Here is a 20,764-nt window from a genome sequence, read left to right on the forward strand (position 1 = left end):
CATAGTGTTTAATGTCAAAAAATATTTTATTACAATTCTTTGAAAAAAAATGTTCAAAATATTTTTAAACATCTATCGCTATATTAATCATACAAGAAATTCAGCACAAATGTGTGCTTTCATCAAATTTAAATCAAATTCAGTTTTCTATTTTTCAATCACGATGGCGGTCAATCCCAAGTAACATTTTTTCCAGGAGTTCTACAAGAGCTCTTCAAGATGGCTACAGCATAGCAGTTTGGACCGCGGTAGGATAAAACTCTCTTCAAGTACTTTTCCAAACTCCTGAAGATGTTTTGAAGAGAATTTTATCCTACCGCGGTCCAAACTGCTATGCTGTAGCTATCTTGAAGAGCTCTTGTAGAACTCCTGGAAAAAAATGTTACTTGGGATCATATTCAATCAGAGCACGCGTTTAGCGCCATATTTATGCACTGCTATTTGGCCGCGATTAATGCTCTTTTAAGAGCTTATGGTTTCAAGTGAGCTTTTTACATGCCTAATGGCACTTGACAGCTACAACACCCTAGGTTTTAACAAAGCATGCGATAAAACCGTTTGGCACGGCATTGGCATCTAGTTTTCAGGCCTCTATTAAAACTTTCATAAAACCTTATTGAAAGCCAGTCGCCTTTTATTTGCACCCGATTCTATGTCCGAGGCATAAAACCCTGTTAGAGCCTATTAATTAGCTCCTGCTTGTTGGTTGCGGTAAATGCCCAAACAAAACTATTAAGCAATCAAGATGCTACAATAAAACCTTAATAAAACTTGGTGGTGGCTAGTTGGTTTAAAAATGTTACTCGGGTATTTTAATAACAATACTTTTGAAAAATGTGGAGTCGGAGCCAACAATTTGTTGAAAGCTGAAATCGGAGTCGGCTAGAGTTGGTAGGCCGGAGTTGGAGTCGGAGTCGGTTGGAGCTGAAAGCCAGATTCGAAGTCGGAGTAGGAGTTGGCTAGTCCAACTTTGCCAGATTATTTTATGGGAGATCTGTATTTTCTTAAAAATAAATCTGTATTTTATCTGTATCATGTCAAATTCAAAGCCATATACACTCAACCCCCGGTGGTTGGTCACTTTTTCGTTTGACACTTTTTTAGTTTGTACCCCGTTGGTTGGTCAAAGCCAAACTAAAAAGTGACGAACTGTCACTTTTTACACGGCGCTCACGCACACTATCAAAACAAACGTTTGGTAGTGTGTGTGAACTCCGTGTAAAAGGGGTGTCAAACTAAAACGTGACCCCGTTCGTTTGACAACAGTTCGTGTCAAACCATCGGGGTTTGAGTGTAATTTTTAGACAAACTGATAACATCAATAAGAGTAGTAAATTGAATTCAATTAAACAAATATTGAGTTCTTTCATTATTTTTTTGTAAATTCAAAAAAATGTACCGAAAAGTATAAAAAATGTATACTACCGCTTGAATTTCGGGAATTCCGGGAAACGGGAATTATATTTTTTCGGGAATTCCCAGAATTTTTTTCCCGGGACGGATATTGGACGTTCTAGAAAAAAGTTCTTAGAGAGTATTTTGATAATCCTATTTATCAATGTTTTCAAAACAATACTTTTGAAATATTTAAAAATATTTGGAGTCGGAGCCAACAATTTTTTGAAAGCTGGAATCGGAGTCGGAGTCGTAGTCAGTTGGAGCTGAAAGCCAGAGCCGAAGTCGGAGTTGGAGTCACTTGAAATATGACCCGACTCCGCAGGCTTGGCTTTAGAACCCTATTCACTTAAATTTTCTGGCGGGAGTCTAAGTCAATTTGTACAATACCAGAGTTTTTTTAAAAAAAGGTCCTATAAGCTATTGTCTTCCATATGTTTATTGCAGCTCTGCTAGAATATTTCGTGACTGGGATAATTTTTAATAGCGACTTATGGGACCCCAAGACGGATCGAATGACGCAAAAACGGACAAAATCGGTTCAGCCAATGTCGAGATAATCGAGTGACAATTTTTTGATCAACATCCCACCACACACACAGACATTTGCTCAGAATTTGATTCTGAGTCGATAGGTATACATGAAGGTGGGTCTAGAAGGTCTAATTGAGAAGTTCATTTTTCGAGTGATTTTATAGCCTTTCCTCAGTAACGTGAGGAAGGCAAAACATGATTGAAGTTGAAGATTGAGCATTGAAAGAAGAGTGCGGACTCGGAACAAATTTCCAACAAATTCATTCCTAAAGGCTAGTATGGAGATCGGAAGGAAAGGAATCAAGAAACAGCTTTACGAACAGCAGAACAAAGGAGAGGGTGCGTTTTCTTGGGGCTTTTCTTCACCCTCTCTGGCTTGCTCTCGCTGTCGCTGCTGCCCATTTGAAATTTTTCTTGACCGGTTCCTTCCGATGTGCATACACCGCTTAAAATATGAAACAATCGTGAAAATTTGCGATCATTTCGCAATTCTAGGCTGTATATCTGGAGCTTTTTTTTAAAAGGTCCTATAAACCAAATTTTCATTTTTTTGCTTTTTGAGTGTTTTTGAATACCCCTGACTCAAGGCGGTTCTAAAAACACCCAAAAAGGAAAAATTTAAAATTTGGTTTATAGGTCCTTTTCAAAAAAAACTCCAGATATCAGCAACCAGTGGTCCAATCTTCAATGTTCCTTATACGAAATTGTAGGACATTTTCTGAACTTTTTAAAAAAATACTTGTAGGAATGATCAATCATGAACACTATTTCAAAAAAGTAAAAAAAACGGAATAATTTTATTTACGTTATGACTTTAGGACCCAATTGCAATTTTGTTCAAAATCGCCCTCAAGTATGCAACTTCCAATGAAGATGTGGGGTGTGTCTTCACTAGCCCCCATTTTCACCCCGTTCACCAAACGCGTTCCATTTTCCACCATTCCCTCTTTACCACTTTTCTGAAGGGCTTCAAACTTGACAGCTCCGCGCATCGTTCGCCTCGCACGTTTGTTTTCGTTCGCTACCCGTCGCTCTCGTCAGAAAAGCACATGTTTCCGCGGTTCGCTCTGTGAAATCTCGGAAAATTTTGCTGAAAAAAGTGTAATTTCGTGCGTAACTCGGTGCCTTCACACTCCTCGTCACCATGGGCAAGAAGGGCAAAGTTGGAAAGGACCGGAAGGATAAGTTCTACAAGTTAGCTAAAGAGACCGGTAGGTAAACAGACGGCTTGTTGGTTGTTGGAGAAGTTTGATTGTTTCTGTTTCGCAGGTTATCGTTCCCGTGCCGCGTTCAAGCTGATCCAGCTGAACAGGAAGTTTGGCTTTCTGCAGCAGTCGCAGGTGTGCATCGATTTGTGTGCGGCGCCGGGAGGATGGATGCAGGTGGCCAAGCAGAACATGCCCGTGTCGAGTATCGTGATCGGGGTGGATTTGTACGCGATCAAGAACGTGCCGGGGTGCATCTCGCTGGTGGGGGACATTACGAGCGACAAGACCAAGTCGGACCTGACGAAGGAGCTGAAGACGTGGAAGGCGGATGTGGTGCTGAACGATGGGGCGCCGAACGTGGGCCGGAACTGGTTGTTTGATGCGTATCAGCAGGTTTGCCTGACGCTGAGTGCGACGAAGTTGGCGACGCAGTTTTTGAGGCCTGGCGGGTGGTTTATTACGAAGGTGTTCCGGTCGAAGGATTACAATGCGCTGATTTGGGTGCTGAAGCAGCTGTTTAAGAAGGTGCACGCGACGAAGCCGTCGGCGTCGCGTAACGAGTCGGCGGAAATCTTTGTGGTTTGTCAGCACTATCGGGCTCCGGATAAGATCGATCCGAGGTTCTTGGATGCAAAGTATGTGTTTGAGGAGTTGGACATTGAGCCGCAGGTGAAGATTAACCTACTGAAGGATGTGGAGAAGACGAAGAAGGCGAAGGTTGAGGGTTACGAGGGGACCGATGTGAGGAAGATCATTAGCGTGACGGAGTTTTTGCGGGATGATAAGCCGTTGGCGTTGTTGGGTCGGCTTACGGAGATTCGGTTTGACGATCCGGCGATTGAGAAACATCCGAGGACGACGGCGGAGATTCGGGAGTGCTGCAAGGATATCAAGGTGTTGGGACGGAAGGATTTGCGCGACTTGCTCAAGTGGCACAAGCTGTTGAACGGGGAGTTGTTCCCGAAGGTTGAGGGTGAAGAGGAGGAGGGCAAGGGGAAGAGCTTGGCCCAGCGGGTTCAGCAGGAGCAGGATGGGGAGAGTGCCGATAAGGAAACGGTTGAGCTGAGGAACATGGAGAAGGAGATTGCGGCGTTGAAGAAGGAGGAGGAACAGGACGCCAAGAGGAAGCGCAAGAAGGCCAACAAGGAGCGCACCAAGTTGAACGAAAAGCTCAGCTTGAAGATGGTCATCAAGGGCGACGCCGGGCCGACGGAGCAGGAAGATGGAATGATATTCAGCTTGAACACACTGAAGAGTAGAAAGGAGGTGGACGTGCTGCTGGATGCGCCGCCGGATGTGCTGGCCGAGCCCGGTTTCGACGACGACGACGGACCTCGCAAGAAGCAAAAGTACGTCAAGTACGATCGCGAGACGAAGGGCGATCTCTTTGAGGACGATCAGATTTTGGCCAAGACCGACCAGGATCCGGACAGCGATAGCGAAGCCGAGATGCCGAAGCTTGAATTTGAAGACGACGACGACGATCAACAACCCGACGAAGTTGACAGCGACGATCCGGACGCGAAGAACCCGCTGATCACCGACCTCGACTACCGAGACAAGGACGTGAAGCGAGTCCAAAAGGCCCAACTCTGGTTCGAGAACCCGTCCTTCAAGGGCGTGATGGACACGGCCGACGCCACCGTCGACTACGACCTGGACAACATGACCGAAATGTACCGCAAGGCAGGCGTCAAGATCATCGGCCGCGAAGACAAACCGATCGGCGAGCAATCGCTCGGCAGAAAAGCCCAACGCCGCTCCCGCCACGACACCGCCAAGGAGTCCGACAGCTCGGACGACTCCGACTCGGACGCCGACGACGACACCGTCGAGCACAAAACCATCGAAAAGGTCGGCGGCAAGGACGGCTTCGAAGTGGTCTCCTCCGAACCCAAACCCAAAAAGGTAAAACTCAACGAGGAAGAACTCGCCCTCGGCCAGATCCTCGTCAGCGGCAAGAAAGCCAAACGCGACCTCATCGACGCCGCCTGGAACCGGTACATGTTCAACGACGCCAACCTGCCCGAGTGGTTCGTCAAGGACGAGGAGAAAACCATGAAGCGCGAGGCGCCCGTCCCCCACGAGACCGTCGCCTCCTACCGGAACAACCTCGAGGACATCAACGTGCGCTCGCTCAAGAAGGTCATGGAGGCGAAGGCCCGCAAGAAGCGACACGCCGCCAAACGCCTGGACAAGATCAAGAAAAAAGCGGAAACCATCATGGAGAACGTGGACAACACGAACCAGGAGAAGATCCGGATGTTGAAGAAGTGAGTCCCGCCAAAAATCAAAACCTCTTAAAAAAACTAACATCAATTTTCAAAACTTTCAGGTTGTACAAAAAGACGGACGCCAAGAAGAAGGAGATTACGTACGTGGTGGCGAAAAAGTCCGGCACGAGTGGGAAGAAGGTGCGCCGGCCGAAGGGGGTTGAGGGCCGGTTCAAGGTGGTGGATCCGCGCATGAAGAAGGATAGGCGCGGGGAGGAGAAGAAGGCGCGCAAGGCGGCCAAGAAGGGAGGTGGAAAGGGTGGCAAGAAGGGTGCCGGAGGCGGAAAGGGGAAAGGAGGTGGTGGAAAGGCGAGGGGTGGGAAGGCCGGAGGCGGAAAAGCTGGAGGTGGTAAGCGGAAGTAGAGGGGGAGTGTTGCCTAGGTAAGTTCTTTTGATTTTATGTCAGTCTATGGAAAAAGTGCGTTTTTCGAGGGAGAGGAATACGTCGTAATGCAGTTCAATATATACAATTAATTATATATTACAACTTCAATTGGTTTGTGAAATCTGGCTAAAACGTATCCATTAACTCCTGAAAATTTACATATCATATATATATTTTTTTTAAACCTATGCATGCGATCGTTAAATGTAGGTCGTTAATTTTTTTTAACTTCATTGAATTTATAAAAATAAATTAGCGCGTGGTTTATGAATGGCCCCATGTTAATGTCTTCGGCATAAGCAAGAAGTTGAACTGAGTTGTTGCAAATCGTGCATCCGTGTCGATACTCGCTGTTCGCACAACGCCATCAAATCCGGTGTTGAAGCGTGCTTGACATTCTTGAAGAAAAAAAAAAAATCTAAAATAATCACAACAAATCAAAATGCTAAAGTAAAATAAAACGCGTATTCAAAATTTTAAGCATTCAATAATTTTAATCTTCCAAGAATCCAAGATAAATCTGAAAACTAAAAATTAAAAAAAAAAATAATATACCGAAATTCTAAACTTCTGAACACCTCAAACAACCCTCTACTGCCCAATTTTTTTTTATCGAAGAATTTTATTTTTCCCGTGTTCAGGAGGCCATTTTGAGCAACTTTTGTTCTACGAAAAACTTTACTTCTCTTATTTAATTCTTTCTTGTTTCATTTTTAGTATTTTTATTTGCAATTATCTTGTTTAGTTTATGTTTGTTTCACCGGACTTGGACTGACTTGATCCTAGCTGTCCCACCTCGCTCCGCAAAAAAAAAAAAAAAAAAGATAAAAAAATATCTTGTTTGGTTTATGTTTGTTTCTGATAGTATTTGGCTTACTCTACCACCTCCTATCGTTACTTTTTGCCTATCTAGTTTTTTTTCATGTTTTTACAATCACTTTTTCAATTTTTTGCTTGTTTTTCATATTTTTCACTATAGAACGATTCCATCATCATTTGAATTGTAAAAATAATTAAGAGTTTCTTCTTTATCAAAGGTTAAATTCTAAAATTCATAAGTTCTAAAATTCTATAATTTTAAAATTCTATACAATCTTTGAAATTCTAAAAAAAATAGATCCTAAAATTCTAATTTTTTAAAATTCTAAAATTTCGAAATGCATAATTTCTTAAATTCCACAACTCTTAAATTTTCAATTTCCTAGATTTTTAAATTCTCCATTTCAAATTACAAAGCCATATTTTAAGTTAGAAAACCACATTTTATGAATGATAGAAATTTCATGATTCGATTATCTGAAGCAAAATTTTGACCAGGACTTGGGATAATCAAGTACAAACTGTTTTAAAAACAATCTTATTTCCAATTATTTTGAAAATAATTAATTTGATTTTCTTTAATTAGGCCGATGCAAATATTTAAAAAAGTTGTTGTCCCTCGGCCCTGGCCGAGGTCAAGAGGGGGGGCAAAAAAATAAAAAAATATAAAAATTTAAATAACAAGCCATAGTCTTCACATTTAAATGAAAAAAGTGTTTTTAAATGCATTTTACACTAGTTCAGTTGTTTTGCAATCATTAGTTTTCAAAAAATCTAAGATCTGACAAAAACAAAAATTGTATTGAAAAAAAAAGATTTTGCATCGAAAATTTTCAAAAAATCATAAGATTTTTTAATAAACCAAACATGCTAAAAATGATTTTAAACGCAGAAGAATGTATTTTAATTTGATTTCAGCTGGTTGCACTTGAATTTTCATTGAAATTTTGAAGTTTATTGTAAAAATATTTTTTTTGCCCCCTGATTTTTCGGGCCAATTTTGAAGGGGGGGGGGGGGGGGGGGTTACAAAAACTTTTAAAAATATTTGTACCAGCCTTATAAAATTTTTTAAATTATTTTTCTTTGAATTTATTAATTCTAGAGTTTTTTTTAAACTCCAATAAACCAAATTTAAAGTTTTTGCTTTTGGGCGATTTTTTTGGTGTTTTTGAAACTGCCTTGAGTCAGGAGATTAGAAAAGCACCCAAATAGCAAAAACTGAAAACTTGGTTTATTGAAGCTTTTTTTTAAAAAAAAAACTCCAGAATTATTACATTAAGGAGGTATTAGACTATGACAATAGGATGACAATAAAAAAAATACATCGGGGATACCCTCTGATTCGATTCCTTAGGCAAACATAAGTATCTGTACAAATTTTGATCCAAATCGGTTAAGGTTAAGGGGTCGCTTTTTACCGTTGAAGTTTATATGGGGAAAATCGCAAAAATGTATGCAGAAAAACATCGTTTTAATATTTTTCTGCCAGGTGGCGCGGGTCTCGCCCAAAATTTTCCAAGAGTGAGATTCTTGTAGGAAATTTAATTTCCTACAACTTTGTGCAATACGATCCGAGTTGATCCTGATTTTTGATGATTTTTCTAGTAAAAAGTATTTTCTTATGTACTTCTTATATACCCCTTATGCAGGCCAAGGATTGATACCTAAGAGCATGCAATGGCACTGACCTTGTTGCGTGCTCTTCGGTTGACGTCCACGTAAGGAACATCCTGGAAGGAGCGTAACTAACTACATCCGTAGTTCTGTTAGATCATCCGAATTATCTTGATCAGAACAGTATAGCTCTGGTTCCTTGCGAGTGTCCTATTTACTTACCTCCACGTTGGCTTGGTTTTCATGATGACCTAGCTGGTGGCCTGTGGAAACGGATCGTAAACCTTTGACCACCGCGGGTCAGAGTCGAGACGGCTAAAAGAAAGGGGCGCGACAATGTGGGAAAGGGAAGTAATTTGTGATTGTAGACGGTATTGTTTTGATTCGCAGTATGTTGAGTCAACTGCTGTGGATGTACCTGAAACATCGCACAACGGGGTTTCTCTTCTCATCTTTCTCAGCTACCATCTATCTCCACTTTTTTAACTTTTGATTCTCTTATCTCTCAAAGCTTTTCCACTCTTTTTTACCAGTTGATACTGCTGTAACAAACTTTGTTTTGTTTTTTTTTTCCTTAAAAATATACTTTTCCTTAATGTATTAGTAATATCAAGTTTATTTATCATTCGCCTAATCTTTTTTGATTTTATTGCGAATTTATTTATTTGAATAATTCTTTATCTGTTCTATAAATTATCATTACTATAATCTAAGCTTGTTTTGTATCTCTATTTATGAACTATTGTCTAATTTTACATCTAATACATCTAGCTTCTCATTTTTATTCTTTAAAATACGCTCATCATTCTCTTAAGATATTGATACTTGATTTTCATAAAATAAATTCTCTTTTACTGTCTATTGTTTTCAATTTTCACCCTTTTTTTCAAACAAGTGAGGTTTGGGCCCTTACTCAATTTATGGAATGGTTAAAGGATTAACACAAATATTACCATTGTATTTTTGGTAAACTTTTATAACATGCTTAGGACCAAAAATTGTAACAAAACACCGCGACAAAAGAAAAAGCAACATATAAACACGACTCAACATTAGGCAAGATTTCAGGAGAAAACAATACACTGTAAATAACAATTAGTTTTTGAATTCAAACTAAAAATTAAACAGTTTTTTGCTTTACTGAAAATTGATAGGCACACTATAAATGGTTAGGCACTTATACTTACATCAAACCCTACGTAATGTACCACCCCCGGCCGAGTTAAAATGCGTAACCGGAAAAGAAGGTGTGCATGCCTGGCACGAACACTCAAAGCGTGTTCTAGCGTGTTGCTCGTACTGACTCAGAGCAAGGGTAAGATGTAGGTGTAAGGGCAGTGCGTGTTCGTCGGGAACCTAGTGCATAAGATCGGTCAAGGCCCGTTCTTACACTGAAAATTGCGAATTGCGAATGCTAAAACCTTTAATATTTCTTTAATTGTGACTTGTAATGTGATAAAACCTCGAAAAAAGTTTTTTTTATCGATTGAACTTGGCTTTTTCAGCCATTATCCCCTCGGCCATTTTGGTTTGTTTTGGTTTTTGACGTTTGTCTGCTATTTAAGCCTGTTAGAACTCTTCTAGAACGCCTTGGCTGGGTAACAGCTTTATAAATCTCACGACTCCATCTCCTGGCAACACCCTGATAGAACGGTGGAACCTTTCTGCTAGAATGCTGTAAGAATATGATTTCTGTTAGAACGTCGTGACTGGGTTGAGATTTATCAGAGAAGTTGAAAATTAAATTCTTGATCTGCTTTTTTATTCGGAGTAAATTCGGATTTCTACAATTATTTTAACAGCTGTTAATTTTTTAATAAATTATTCTTTATTTTGATCTCTTATAAAATACCACTATAAAATGAATGTTTCCGATAAAATTTTGTCACTATCCTTTTGAAAATTAACGTAAAATTATTATGCAATCAAGCGATTCGAATCATAGAATATTTGTATCCTTAAATGTATGGTGCCACTAGACGTTATGCTTTGCTTGCATTCTTGTTCGCTCGTTTATATCTATTGATTTTAGCATGTTCAAGAACGACTTTGATTTAAATTTGACGTTGATTTACTTTAATCATAAAACATAAAACATGTAATGCATTACATCGACGTAATTTTTGCTGAAAAATTATAAAAAAACGATACACTCTCGTTCAAACTCTGCCTTTCGCGACCTCCTGAATTTAAAGGTTTCCTTAAATGCTATTTTTCAATCCGAGCTGATTCCAGGCCCGCTCCGGCCATGAGATCGTTCGCTCCTCCTCCTTCGACGTCCCATTAGCTTTCGTTCCGCGCGTACGGCAGCCCGTGCAGCTGACCAACCCCGATCGAGCCCAGCATCGTCGATTCCATCGAGGGGGAGGGAGAGGAGGAGGACGCTTTCTGTTTGGCCGCCTCCAGGGCGCGCCTTTTCCGCTGCCGTTCGGCGTTCTGGGCCAGCCGCAGCTTGTACTCCTCGTACGTTTCGGCGGCCCGCTTCTGGCGCATTCGTTCGGCGTTTTTGGCCAGTCGCTTGAGTCGGGCCGCTTCGCTTTCACCGCGGAGTCGTCGCTGGGCCTGGGTCAGGTCCGGACTGGTGCTTCCACTTTGATGGTTGGCGTTGTTACTGCTGCTGCTGCTGCCGTTGGTTGTGACCGCGGAGGAGTTTGAGTTTGATAGGGAGGGAGCAGCGGGTACGGTCGTTACGGTCACCCCGGGTGGGATCAACGAGCCCGGATGTGGCAGATGATGGTGCTGGTGGTGATGTTGGAGATGGTTCGGGAGGTGCGACTGGAGGGTTGACTGCGCCAGCTGGGGCGGTAGCATGTTGTACAGGTTCGGGTGGTGCATCGGGAATGGCGGATTCATGGTTGCCGTTGTCGACGTCGGAGCCGGAGGTTCGAATTAGAAGCGATGGACTGGCACAAAACAAACTTTGGAGGACTTTGTATACAAAACTTTCCTGAAAAGTGACGTTTGTTTCTCTTTGGTTGATTTGACAGCGCCAGAGTGACAGAAGCTGAACTATGTTTTACACTGTGATTTAATGTTACTCAGAACAGTCTAAATTTAGGCCAGTTTTCGAATCATTGCTGAAACTGACTATTTTTTACGCAACTTGTATATTTATATTGAACACTGGTTATTGAATAGCGTGAATAATACGGTGTACGGCAGGCCTGCCCAACGTCCGGCCCGCGACGGCTATTCAAAATAGTTCTATGACCGGCCCTTAAGGCTGTTCATGAAATATTAAATAAATAAATTGATTTTCTGAATTAATAAAAAGTAAGCTTGAGATCAAATTTTAACATATTATAACAACATTCTTCATGTTTGAATTAAATTCTTATATTTTCTAAGAAAACAAAATTATCCATTTCGTTAAAATTGAGAAATTTACAAGGAAATTTATTTCAAAAAACTTGGATTGTTGTCTAAAAATGTACAAAATGAAACTAAATTTAAATTTATTTCAGTTTTAACTGTATATACTTCACATTAAAGTTTTTTTTTTTAATTTTCAATTATTTTTTTTGGATAAGGCCGTTGCATATATTTTTTGAAGTTTATGTCCCTCGACTCTGATAAAAGAAAAAAAAATAAAAATTTAAATTATAGGCCACGGTGTCAACATTTGAATGAAAACAGCGTTTTAAAATGCATCATACACCTGTCCAGTTGTTTTGCAATCATTGATTTCCAAAATTTCTAAGTACTGACGAAAATTTTATTTTGAGCATGAGCATGAGCATGGTTGACTGCCAATGAGCTGCTACTCCGTTATTGACAGATCAGCTGAAGTTAAACAATGAATCCAAAATGATCAGTGGGAGCCAACCATCCGTTCCCTGTTTAACCTCTGATGATCCCTACTTTATTAGTCAATATCGGCGCCCTCCCAAGAAGCCTGCAGTTCAACGAAAGGGAGGAATGTTAGTCCGATAGTTGAAGTTGCAGACTCATCAAGCACATAGTTTTTCGCTATATACTTGTTGATACCGCTTGAGACCGTTGAATCCACAGCATCTCCTTCAAGCATCACGTGATTCATTCGTGATGATACCTTCAAGCATCACGTGATTTTGGGTTAGTAGGATAAGGTATTGGCTTTTCGATGCCTCCCGAGCTACGACGCTATGGGGAGGATTTTCATAACAGACCCGTCGGCGAGCCTTCCGAGCAACGATGCTATGGGAAGGTCTTTCTGGTTAACACACAAAATCACACACAGTTATTTTGCTCCACTTTTATCTCGACGTTCCAAAATGTCAGCGCGTCTTTCGATCATTATATAGAAATGGCTTTTTTATCGTAAAAAAATAAAACATTATTCAAAAAATGTATACACAATTTACCCGAAGCCGTGCCTTCCGATCAACGTTGATATAGAAAGGGCTTTGAAAATCACAAAATAATTCAGTAAGGCAAGCGCGTGGCCACGTCGCAGCACACAATTCACGACAAAAATGAGAAACAAAAGGCACACAACAAAAACACTTTTCACTCCGAATATTTTTTACGACAACGCGCTCCCATTGCCAATTGAAAAAACGAAACTATTGGCACTACGCCCCCCGGGGCATGGCCTTCCTCTAACGTGGGATTTCTGCTCCAGCGCCTCTGACGAGACAGGAGAAACCATTGCCAATTATGCACTCTCATTCGATTACCACAATCACTCACCCCATACGAACAGCGACACAAAAGCACACACATAAATTAACCTGAATAATCACGACATCGCGTCCCCACTTCCAGCGCAACTCTTAGTACTGACGAAAATGTTATTTTTGCGAGAAAAAAAAGTTTTTGCGGTGCTGTACATTGTAATTTCATAAAAGTTCAAAATATTTTTAAACGAGTCCAAACATGTTAAATATGATTATCAATGCAGAAAAAGGCGATTTAGATTGTTCTCAGTTGATTAGACTTCTATTTCCATTGAAATTTTGATATTTTTTCGGACCAATTTTGAAGGGGGGGGGGGGGGGGGGGGCGACATAAACTTTGAAAAATATTTGCAGCGGCCTAAATAACTTAGCAAAAACTAATGTATTTTTCCAGAACATCTTTTCTGTGACAAAGTTTTTTTTTGAAAAAAAAAAAGCTAAAAAAGCAAAATCATTCGTACTGATCGCTGCAAATATTTTAAAAATATTAAAAAATGTCTCAAAATAAGTCAAGAAATTAGGGAGCAAACATATATTTTTCCAAAAAATTTGAATTTCGTGGAATAACGAATTGGATTGATTTTTTTTAAATATATTTTTAAAACTTTTAAATTTTCTGTATTTAAAATCTGGGTGCAGAATAGTTGTCCGCAAAGCGGCCTCAATTTAGAACTGTCAAAGCGGAACCAATTTACTGTTTGAAAAATGATACCAAGAAGTGGCAAGTATTGTAATCGATCTATGATTTATTTTTTCAGGAATAAAAAAGTCGAGGGCGTCGAGCTTTTGATGTATTCGAAGTCAACAAATTTTTAGAAGAGGGTTGGAATCGAGATTGGCATTATTTTTCACTAACATTTAAATAAGGCAGTCTCATGCAAAACCTATGTTTATGAGTTTTTTTGAAATGTTAGCGACGAATTATCAATAGCTATGAATGGCACCTGCTAAATAATGTTGAATAAACTTACTCCGATATTATCACTGCGCTTCAATGATACAAAATCACGGAACTTTCATTCGGTTGCTCTTCAGATTCATAAAATTCCACCCACTTCTGACGCAATTGTTCGTCACGTGGAAAACAAAGATTGACTCTTTTGGCCGTCCATCATTTAGTCTTTTTTTTTTTTTCATAAAATTATTTTTATTAGGTCCTTTTCGGTACTGGGACCTGGTTAGGACCGAGTCGGCTTTTGTAATTACATTTGGCTTAATAATTACAGAGGATCTTGTGTGTAAATGTTAGTGGGAGGGGAGCCGATTACCCGCGGCCTACTCGGGGTTAGTAGGGAAGGGATTGATGTTAAAGACGTGGCGTGGGAAGGGAAGGGGGATTGTGTAGGGGTCTTGGTTGGCTCTGCTGGCCTTTGCGTTTTGTCCTCAGCCGCAACTCGGTGTCCAGCTGCTGGGGCGTTCTTGCTTTGCTTCCGGTGCAACCAGAAACGACGGCTTTGTACGAAGGCGAGTTATACTAACAGAAGGAAAACTAACTGAAGAAAAACAAACTGGAAGAAAACTAAATGGATATTTTGGAATCTGAGAGGAACTGATAGATCGGATAGAGAACATCAAGGTCAAGTTGAGATAACGCGTCTCGCATCGGGATTTCTGGTGGTCTTCCTCGGGCCCTGAGGGTATCTTTCAACTTAATTCTGTGAGCCTGGTGATCTGGACACGCCCATACGAGATGGTCGATGTCCTGATAACCATGCCCACAGTCGCATAAGTTCGTAGGGACCATCCATAAACCACGTGGACAACTTAGGGGGGGGGGGGGGGTTTGCCGATTGTCCACGCTCCATACAAAAAAGATTTTATTTGTATGGAAATTGTCCACGATGGGGGGGGGGGGGGGGTTTGCGATTCCCAAAAAAGTGTCCACGTGGTTTGTGGATGGTCCCGTATCACTCATGTTGATACGGTAAAGATGAGCCTTGGACGAGTAATGGTTCGACATAAGGCGGGACATCGTTCTGATGAATCCACGCGTCAAGTCCATTCCCTTGAACCAGGCTTTTCTTTGCACCTTAGGTCGTATGGAATACATCCAACGTCCTTTGGTGTCGCCGTCCCATTGTGTTTGCCAATCCAGGAGCGCACGCTGCCTCGGAAAACCGTAGCATTCTTGTAGGCTAATTGGCCTTTCAAAAATGTCTCCACTCTCAGCACCCTTCTTGGCGAGCAAGTCCGCTTTCTCATTACCCGGAATCGAGCAATGAGCGCGGACCCATACCACCGTGATGCTGAATGACTGAGCCGCCAGGTTGTTTAAAGTCTTACGTATTTCCGTGAGGAAAAACGTAGACTCCCTGGTCGGCTTCAGAGACCGGATAGCCTCAACAGAGCTAAAGCTATCGGTGAAGATGAAGTAGTGGTCAGGTGGCATGGTCTCGATGATTCGCAGTGCGCAGTAAACCGCGGCTAACTCTGCGACGTAAACCGAACTCGGGTCCTTCAGCTTAAAGAACAGCTGATGAGATTCATGATGAACACCGAAGCCCGTACAGCCGTCGAGCTTGGAGCCATCGGTGAAGAATCTGTTGTTTGGAGGAACATGGTTGTACTTAGATGCGAAGATCGACGGTACAACTCCCCGCAGAAGATGGTTTGGGATGCCGCGAGTATCGGCTTTCATGGACGTGTCGAAGCCAATCAGGGTGCTGCTGGTTAACGGAGGCGTGCGCTGTACCGTTGTGCTCGGGCTCCACTCCCACGATGACATAAAGTCATAATATAGAAGCATGCGCCGAGACTCAACGTGAAGGTTCAGCAACGTTTCAAAATTGTCAATTACCAGTTTATTCCTGTAATCACACCGGATCAGGAACCGGTAAGACAGTTCGTAGTAACGAGTTCGCAGAGGCAACACTCCCGCCAAGACCTCGAGGGTCATGTTGTGAGTTGAGTGCATGCATCCCAAGACAATGCGAAGGCATCGGTACTGTATCCGCTGGAGAACCAACAAGCGTGATTTCGCAGCTGACTGGAAGCAGAAACTGCCATATTCCAGCACCGAGAGTATCGTTGTCTTGTACAGTCGAAGCAGGTCAGAAGGATGAGCACCCCACCGGTTGCCAGAGACGCTGCGCAGAAAATTAGTTCTTTGCAGGCACTTTTGCTTCAGGTAGTTAATGTGCTTCCCCCATGTTCCCTTCTGATCAAAGATGGTTCCCATGTACATGAAGTGGTCCGACTGCTCGATAGTCTTTCCCGAGAGAGAAAGATTGAGCTGCGGCGGTTCATGCTTCCCCGTAAAAACGACCAGTTCCGTCTTCTCCGGAGAGAATTCAATACCCTTTCCAACTGCCCAATGGGCCAAGTTGTTCAGGGTATCTTGCAAGGGTTCTAGCAGATCGACTTCCTTCTTGGCAGCGATTGAAACCACTGCGTCATCTGCGTACTGTATAAGGGTGCAGTCTCCGGTCAAGCAATCATCGATGTCGCTGACGTAGAAGTTATACATGGATGGGCTAAGGCGTGAGCCTTGTGCCAAACCCATGTAACTTATCCGGGTGATTGCCAGATCACCTTGCACAAAGTGCATGTGTTTTTCTGACAACAGGTTGATGAGGAAGTTGCACATCGTCGGATTGAGACCGCTCCGCCGCAGCTTTACTCCCAACACATCGATGGAGACTGAATCGAATGCACCCTTGATGTCTAGAAAGACAGAAGCCATTTGCTGTTTCTTACCACGGGCTATGTCGATCCCTGTGGCCAGCAAGGCTAGACAGTCGCTTGTTCCCTTGCCTCTCCGGAAGCCATACTGCGTGTCTGACAGCAAGTGCTCTCGTTCCATCCATGGTTCGAGGCGGTCGAGGATCATCTTCTCCAGCAACTTGCGTAGACACGACAGCAAGCTGATTGGACGATACAAGTTGTGGTCGGATGCCGGCTTACCGGGCTTTTGAATGGCAACCACCCGGACCTGTCGCCATTCGTGTGGAATTATGTTCTGCTCCACGAACGTGTTGAACAGATTCAACAGACGCTGCTTGGCGACGTCCGGAAGATTTTTCAGCAAGCTGAACTTGATCTTGTCCGGACCAGGAGCAGTGTTGTTGCCCGTCAATAGTGCTATGGAGAGCTCTACCATCGAGAAGGGAGGATTAGAATCGCTCCCATCAACAACGTCGAATGATGGTTGTGTCGGCACCGAGTCCGGGCACACCTTCTTGGCGAAATCCAATATCCACTTGTCCGATTTTTCCACACTCTCGTTCGGAACGGAACCTCTACGCATGGCCCTCGCAACGCGCCACAGAGTGCTCATGGACGTATCTGCTGGTAGTCCTTCAACGAACTCCCGCCAGTACATTCGCTTCTTCCGCTTCAGAGTATTACTGTACCTGCGATCAAGAGCTCTGTACTTTTGGAAGTTCGCTCGGATTCCACACTTGCAGAAGTCCACATAAGCTTCTGACCTGGCCGCCGAGAGATCCGTACACTCCTTGTCCCACCAGGGAAGTGGAGGGCGCGTTCGGATGTACGGTCCCGGGACGGGTTTCGTCTGAGCTTGTAACGCACTGTCATAGATCAAATTAGCCAGATACGCATATTCTTCAAGCGGTGCCAACCCATCTCGCAACTCAACTCCAATGGAGACTGCCTCCGCGTACTGTTTCCAGTCGATATTTCGCGTCAGATCGTAAGGCATCTCCACCGTTGTCGATTGCTGTGGGCCATGGCTAACCAGAATAGCGATCGGCAAATGATCACTGCCACGAGGATCTTGGAGCACGTTCCAGTCACAGAGAACTGCCAAACTGTTGGAACAGAGCGACAAGTCGATGGCACTCGCCTTCGTACCGGACGAAGTTGGCGTTGGTGGTGTTGCAATCCGCGTAACTTGCTTGTCCCTGTTTAGGAGGGTCATCTGGAAGTCGTCGCACAGTTCATGAATCAGATATGCTTGAGGGTCTGTCTTGTGGCTTCCCCACTCGGTGCTGTGAAGATTAAAGTCACCCAGAACCAGTCGCGGTGCCTGCAACAGCTCGAGCATACCCCACAACTTTTGTCGAGTTAACGACACCTGTGGGGGAACATAGACGGACACAATGCAAATGTCCAGTCCTCTGATCCTGGCCTGTACTGCGACTGCTTCGATTCCTCCTAGCTTCGGGAGCGTGACCTTTCTAAAAGTGTGGCATTTCCTGACCCCAATCAGTACGCCTCCACCTCTATTTGGCCCTGTCCTGCTCTCTGTGATGATGTTGTACCCCCGGAAAGCTGGCGTCTCATCTCCGATAAGAAACGTTTCGCTCAGCGCAAACACATCACAGTCCCGTTCGAATGCGAATTGTTGAAAATCGTTTAACTTGGGGGTTAAACTTCTACAATTCCATTGTAGAAAGGAGATGCCGTTTTTCGTTTTTGGTGTATTACCCATCAAAGGAAATGAACGACAAGAGGGGCGTCGTGCTAGCAAGCTGTTTCCCGATGTGTCTAGCGAGAGGCTCAAACCGCTTTATGATTAAACGCGTCGGTTCACTCACAAAAGAGCACAGCCATTCCACGATTGTGGAAAAAGGAAGGACTCCTTTGAAGGCATCGGTGATCGGATTCGGTTGAGGAACCGTTTTTAGGGGGATCTTTGGCAGCTTGGGAACGGGCTTCAGCGGTTTGAGAGGAATCGGTGCCGGCTTCGGTGTCGGCTTCGGAGCGGGCTTCGGAGCGGGCTTACCCGACGGACCGAAAGGAAAATCCTCCTCGAAGTTCAACGAGTCACTTTCCTTACCCTTGCCGCCAGCGGCTTTCCTGGACTTGGAAGCCTTGTTGCGCTTCGGGTTTGGCCCGGAAGAGTCACTTTCCTCGTCTCTCTGGAAGAGGACCTCCACATCGGATTCTTCGTCCCCCGAATCTTCGTCCGCCAAAGGAGCGAAGCGATTGGGATGGGTCACCTGACTAAGGATTTCCGCGAAGGACTTCTTGGAGCGTTCCCTCAAGGATCGCTTCATCTTGTCCTCGCGCTCCTTGTACTTTGGGCACTGCCAAGTTTTGTGCGGTTCCCCGCCACAAAGCAGGCATTTTTCAGCCTGCTTTTGGCAATCCACGTCCTTGTGGGGGCCGGCGCACTTTGAGCACTTGCTCTTGTTGCTGCAGTAGGTCTTGGTGTGTCCCAACTGCTGGCAGTTTTCGCAGCTCATCACTCGCGGAACGTACAATCGAACTGGAAGCCGAAGCTTGTACAGCTCAATGTAGTCCGGCAGAGCTGACCCTGCAAAAGTCACCCGGAACGAGGCAGAAGGAATGAACTTCTTCTGGCCACCCTCGGAGGTGACGTTGCCCAGTTGCCGGCACTCGAGTACCTCCACAGCTGGAAGTTTAGGGTTCTTGAAGCGTCCCACCGCCCTTGAGAGGTCGACAAGCGACAGACTGTCATCGGTCACCACGCCATCGATTTCGACTTTGTGGGCCGGAATCCAAACACGGTACTCAATGCTGAACCGCAGATCAGTAACGATCTGATTAGCTTGCACCGCGGAGTTCACGATCACGCGGAGCTTGCTCTTGTTCAGCTTGGTACATTCGACCACCCCAGGATAGTGCTTCTGCAAATCCTTGGTGATCTGTACAAAGTTTAACGGCTTCTGTTTGGGCCGGAAGAAGACCACCCATTCCGTTTGCGATCCCTCTTGATACTGACGAGGACGAGGAATCGGTTTTTGGGAATGAGGATTCAGGGGCGGGGGGGGATTTGGATCTGGATTCGGCACCGGTGTTTTAGGAGGAATTGGATCTGGATTGGGAGGAATCGGTTCTGGAGTCAAGGGAGGAATCGGGTCTGGAGTCAAGGGAGGAATCGGTGGTTGAGGGGGAACTGATTTAGGACGCTTTCGCTTCTTCCTCTTAGACCCGTCCGTGGATCCCCCTTTACCGTCAGCATCCTTATCCTTCAGGAAGTGGTCCCTGTTGGTGGTGTTTGAAGGAACTCCCGAGACAGAGTCCTCCATTTCCACGTCCTCGTCACCATCAATGGTTGAATCGAAATCAGATTCCTCGTGTTCCGACTCGGTCGGATCCATGATTGAGGAAAAAAACGGAAGAAAACTAATCAAAACCAAAAATAAGACTAAAATAACGCAGAAGAAATGAGAAAAAAAAAAAAAATCTAACAGGAAAAAAAAACTACGAGAAAAAAAAAAAAACTAAAAGCAAACAAAAAACTCGCCTTTCGCACTCACCGCCGAACTGGCCGCACTGGCTGCCGCCCGCAGCGGGATGCGCGGGAAGCTCGTTTGCGCGCGCTTGTTGTTGTTGTTGTTGTGCTGCCTGCTGCCAGCCACGTAAACAACGGGGTTGTCTCCGACCTGGCCTGGCCGAAAACTGGTCCGCCGACCGCAGTCGACTCTCTGGGGCCGATTCCACCGACCAACGACCGTCTCTCGCCTCAGCTGCCTCCGCGGCCGCTGCTGCTCACTCCTCCTGCTGCTGCTGCTCGGATGCAGGAACTCGTTCCTCTTCCGCTGCTGCACCGCCGCCGTGTCCACGACGACCAGATTGTGGCCTCTCTAACCACCGGAACGGGCTTGTCCGCTCGCACACGCCTCGGAATCGCCGTGAAAAACGCACCAAACACACCGCGAAAAAACACGACTAACCGCTGAGACTTCTGCCGGAGCAATGCATCATTTAGTCTACGAACAAAAAAAGCGCAAAGCACTTAATTTTGCAGCGAAAACTTTAAAATCAACATCCAAAATATTTCAAAACAAGTCACTTCAGCAGCAAAAAATCTGTCACGCTTGAGCTTGAACATAGCCTTCTACTTTGTTTATGTTTACAGCTGTAGTGCAGTTGTATTAGTGAAGAGCAGTAGGGATCATTCGGAAATCACGTTACGCATTCTGTCTATTCAGCACCCAGCTACGGAA

The 20,764-nt window shown here is 43.9% G+C and overlaps 2 protein-coding genes across 2 annotated transcripts; one reads left to right on the forward strand and one right to left on the reverse strand.

Moving 5' to 3' along the window:
• The first annotated feature begins 2,929 nt into the window (after window positions 1–2,929).
• LOC120431965 (pre-rRNA 2'-O-ribose RNA methyltransferase FTSJ3) lies at window positions 2,930–5,903 on the forward strand. The gene is made up of 3 exons (XM_039597103.2): window positions 2,930–3,140; window positions 3,199–5,410; window positions 5,473–5,903. Exons 1-3 carry the CDS (start codon window positions 3,074–3,076, stop codon window positions 5,771–5,773), a joined length of 2,580 nt encoding a protein of 859 aa, XP_039453037.1. The 5' UTR covers window positions 2,930–3,073; the 3' UTR covers window positions 5,774–5,903.
• A 4,609-nt stretch (window positions 5,904–10,512) lies between these two features.
• On the reverse strand, window positions 10,513–11,082 carry LOC120431966 (transcription factor MafB-like). The gene has a single exon (XM_039597104.2). The coding sequence runs from the start codon at window positions 11,080–11,082 to the stop codon at window positions 10,513–10,515; it is 570 nt and encodes a 189-aa protein (XP_039453038.1).
• Window positions 11,083–20,764: the final 9,682 nt, after the last annotated feature.

The sequence above is a fragment of the Culex pipiens genome, chromosome 3 (assembly GCF_016801865.2).
Source record: "Culex pipiens pallens isolate TS chromosome 3, TS_CPP_V2, whole genome shotgun sequence".
NCBI classification, from domain to species: domain Eukaryota; kingdom Metazoa; phylum Arthropoda; class Insecta; order Diptera; family Culicidae; genus Culex; species Culex pipiens.

What these genes read in the sequence shown, in the direction of transcription:
- LOC120431965 (XM_039597103.2), top strand. Translation starts at nt 3,074, where the DNA reads ATGGGCAAGAAGGGCAAAGTTGGAAAGGACCGGAAGGATAAGTTCTAC. An exon ending in CAAGTTAGCTAAAGAGACCG is followed by an intron (nt 3,141 to 3,198) that starts GTAGGTAAACAG and finishes TCTGTTTCGCAG; the next exon opens with GTTATCGTTCCCGTGCCGCG. An exon ending in AAGATCCGGATGTTGAAGAA is followed by an intron (nt 5,411 to 5,472) that starts GTGAGTCCCGCC and finishes CAAAACTTTCAG; the next exon opens with GTTGTACAAAAAGACGGACG.
- LOC120431966 (XM_039597104.2), bottom strand. Translation starts at nt 11,082, where the DNA reads ATGAATCCGCCATTCCCGATGCACCACCCGAACCTGTACAACATGCTA.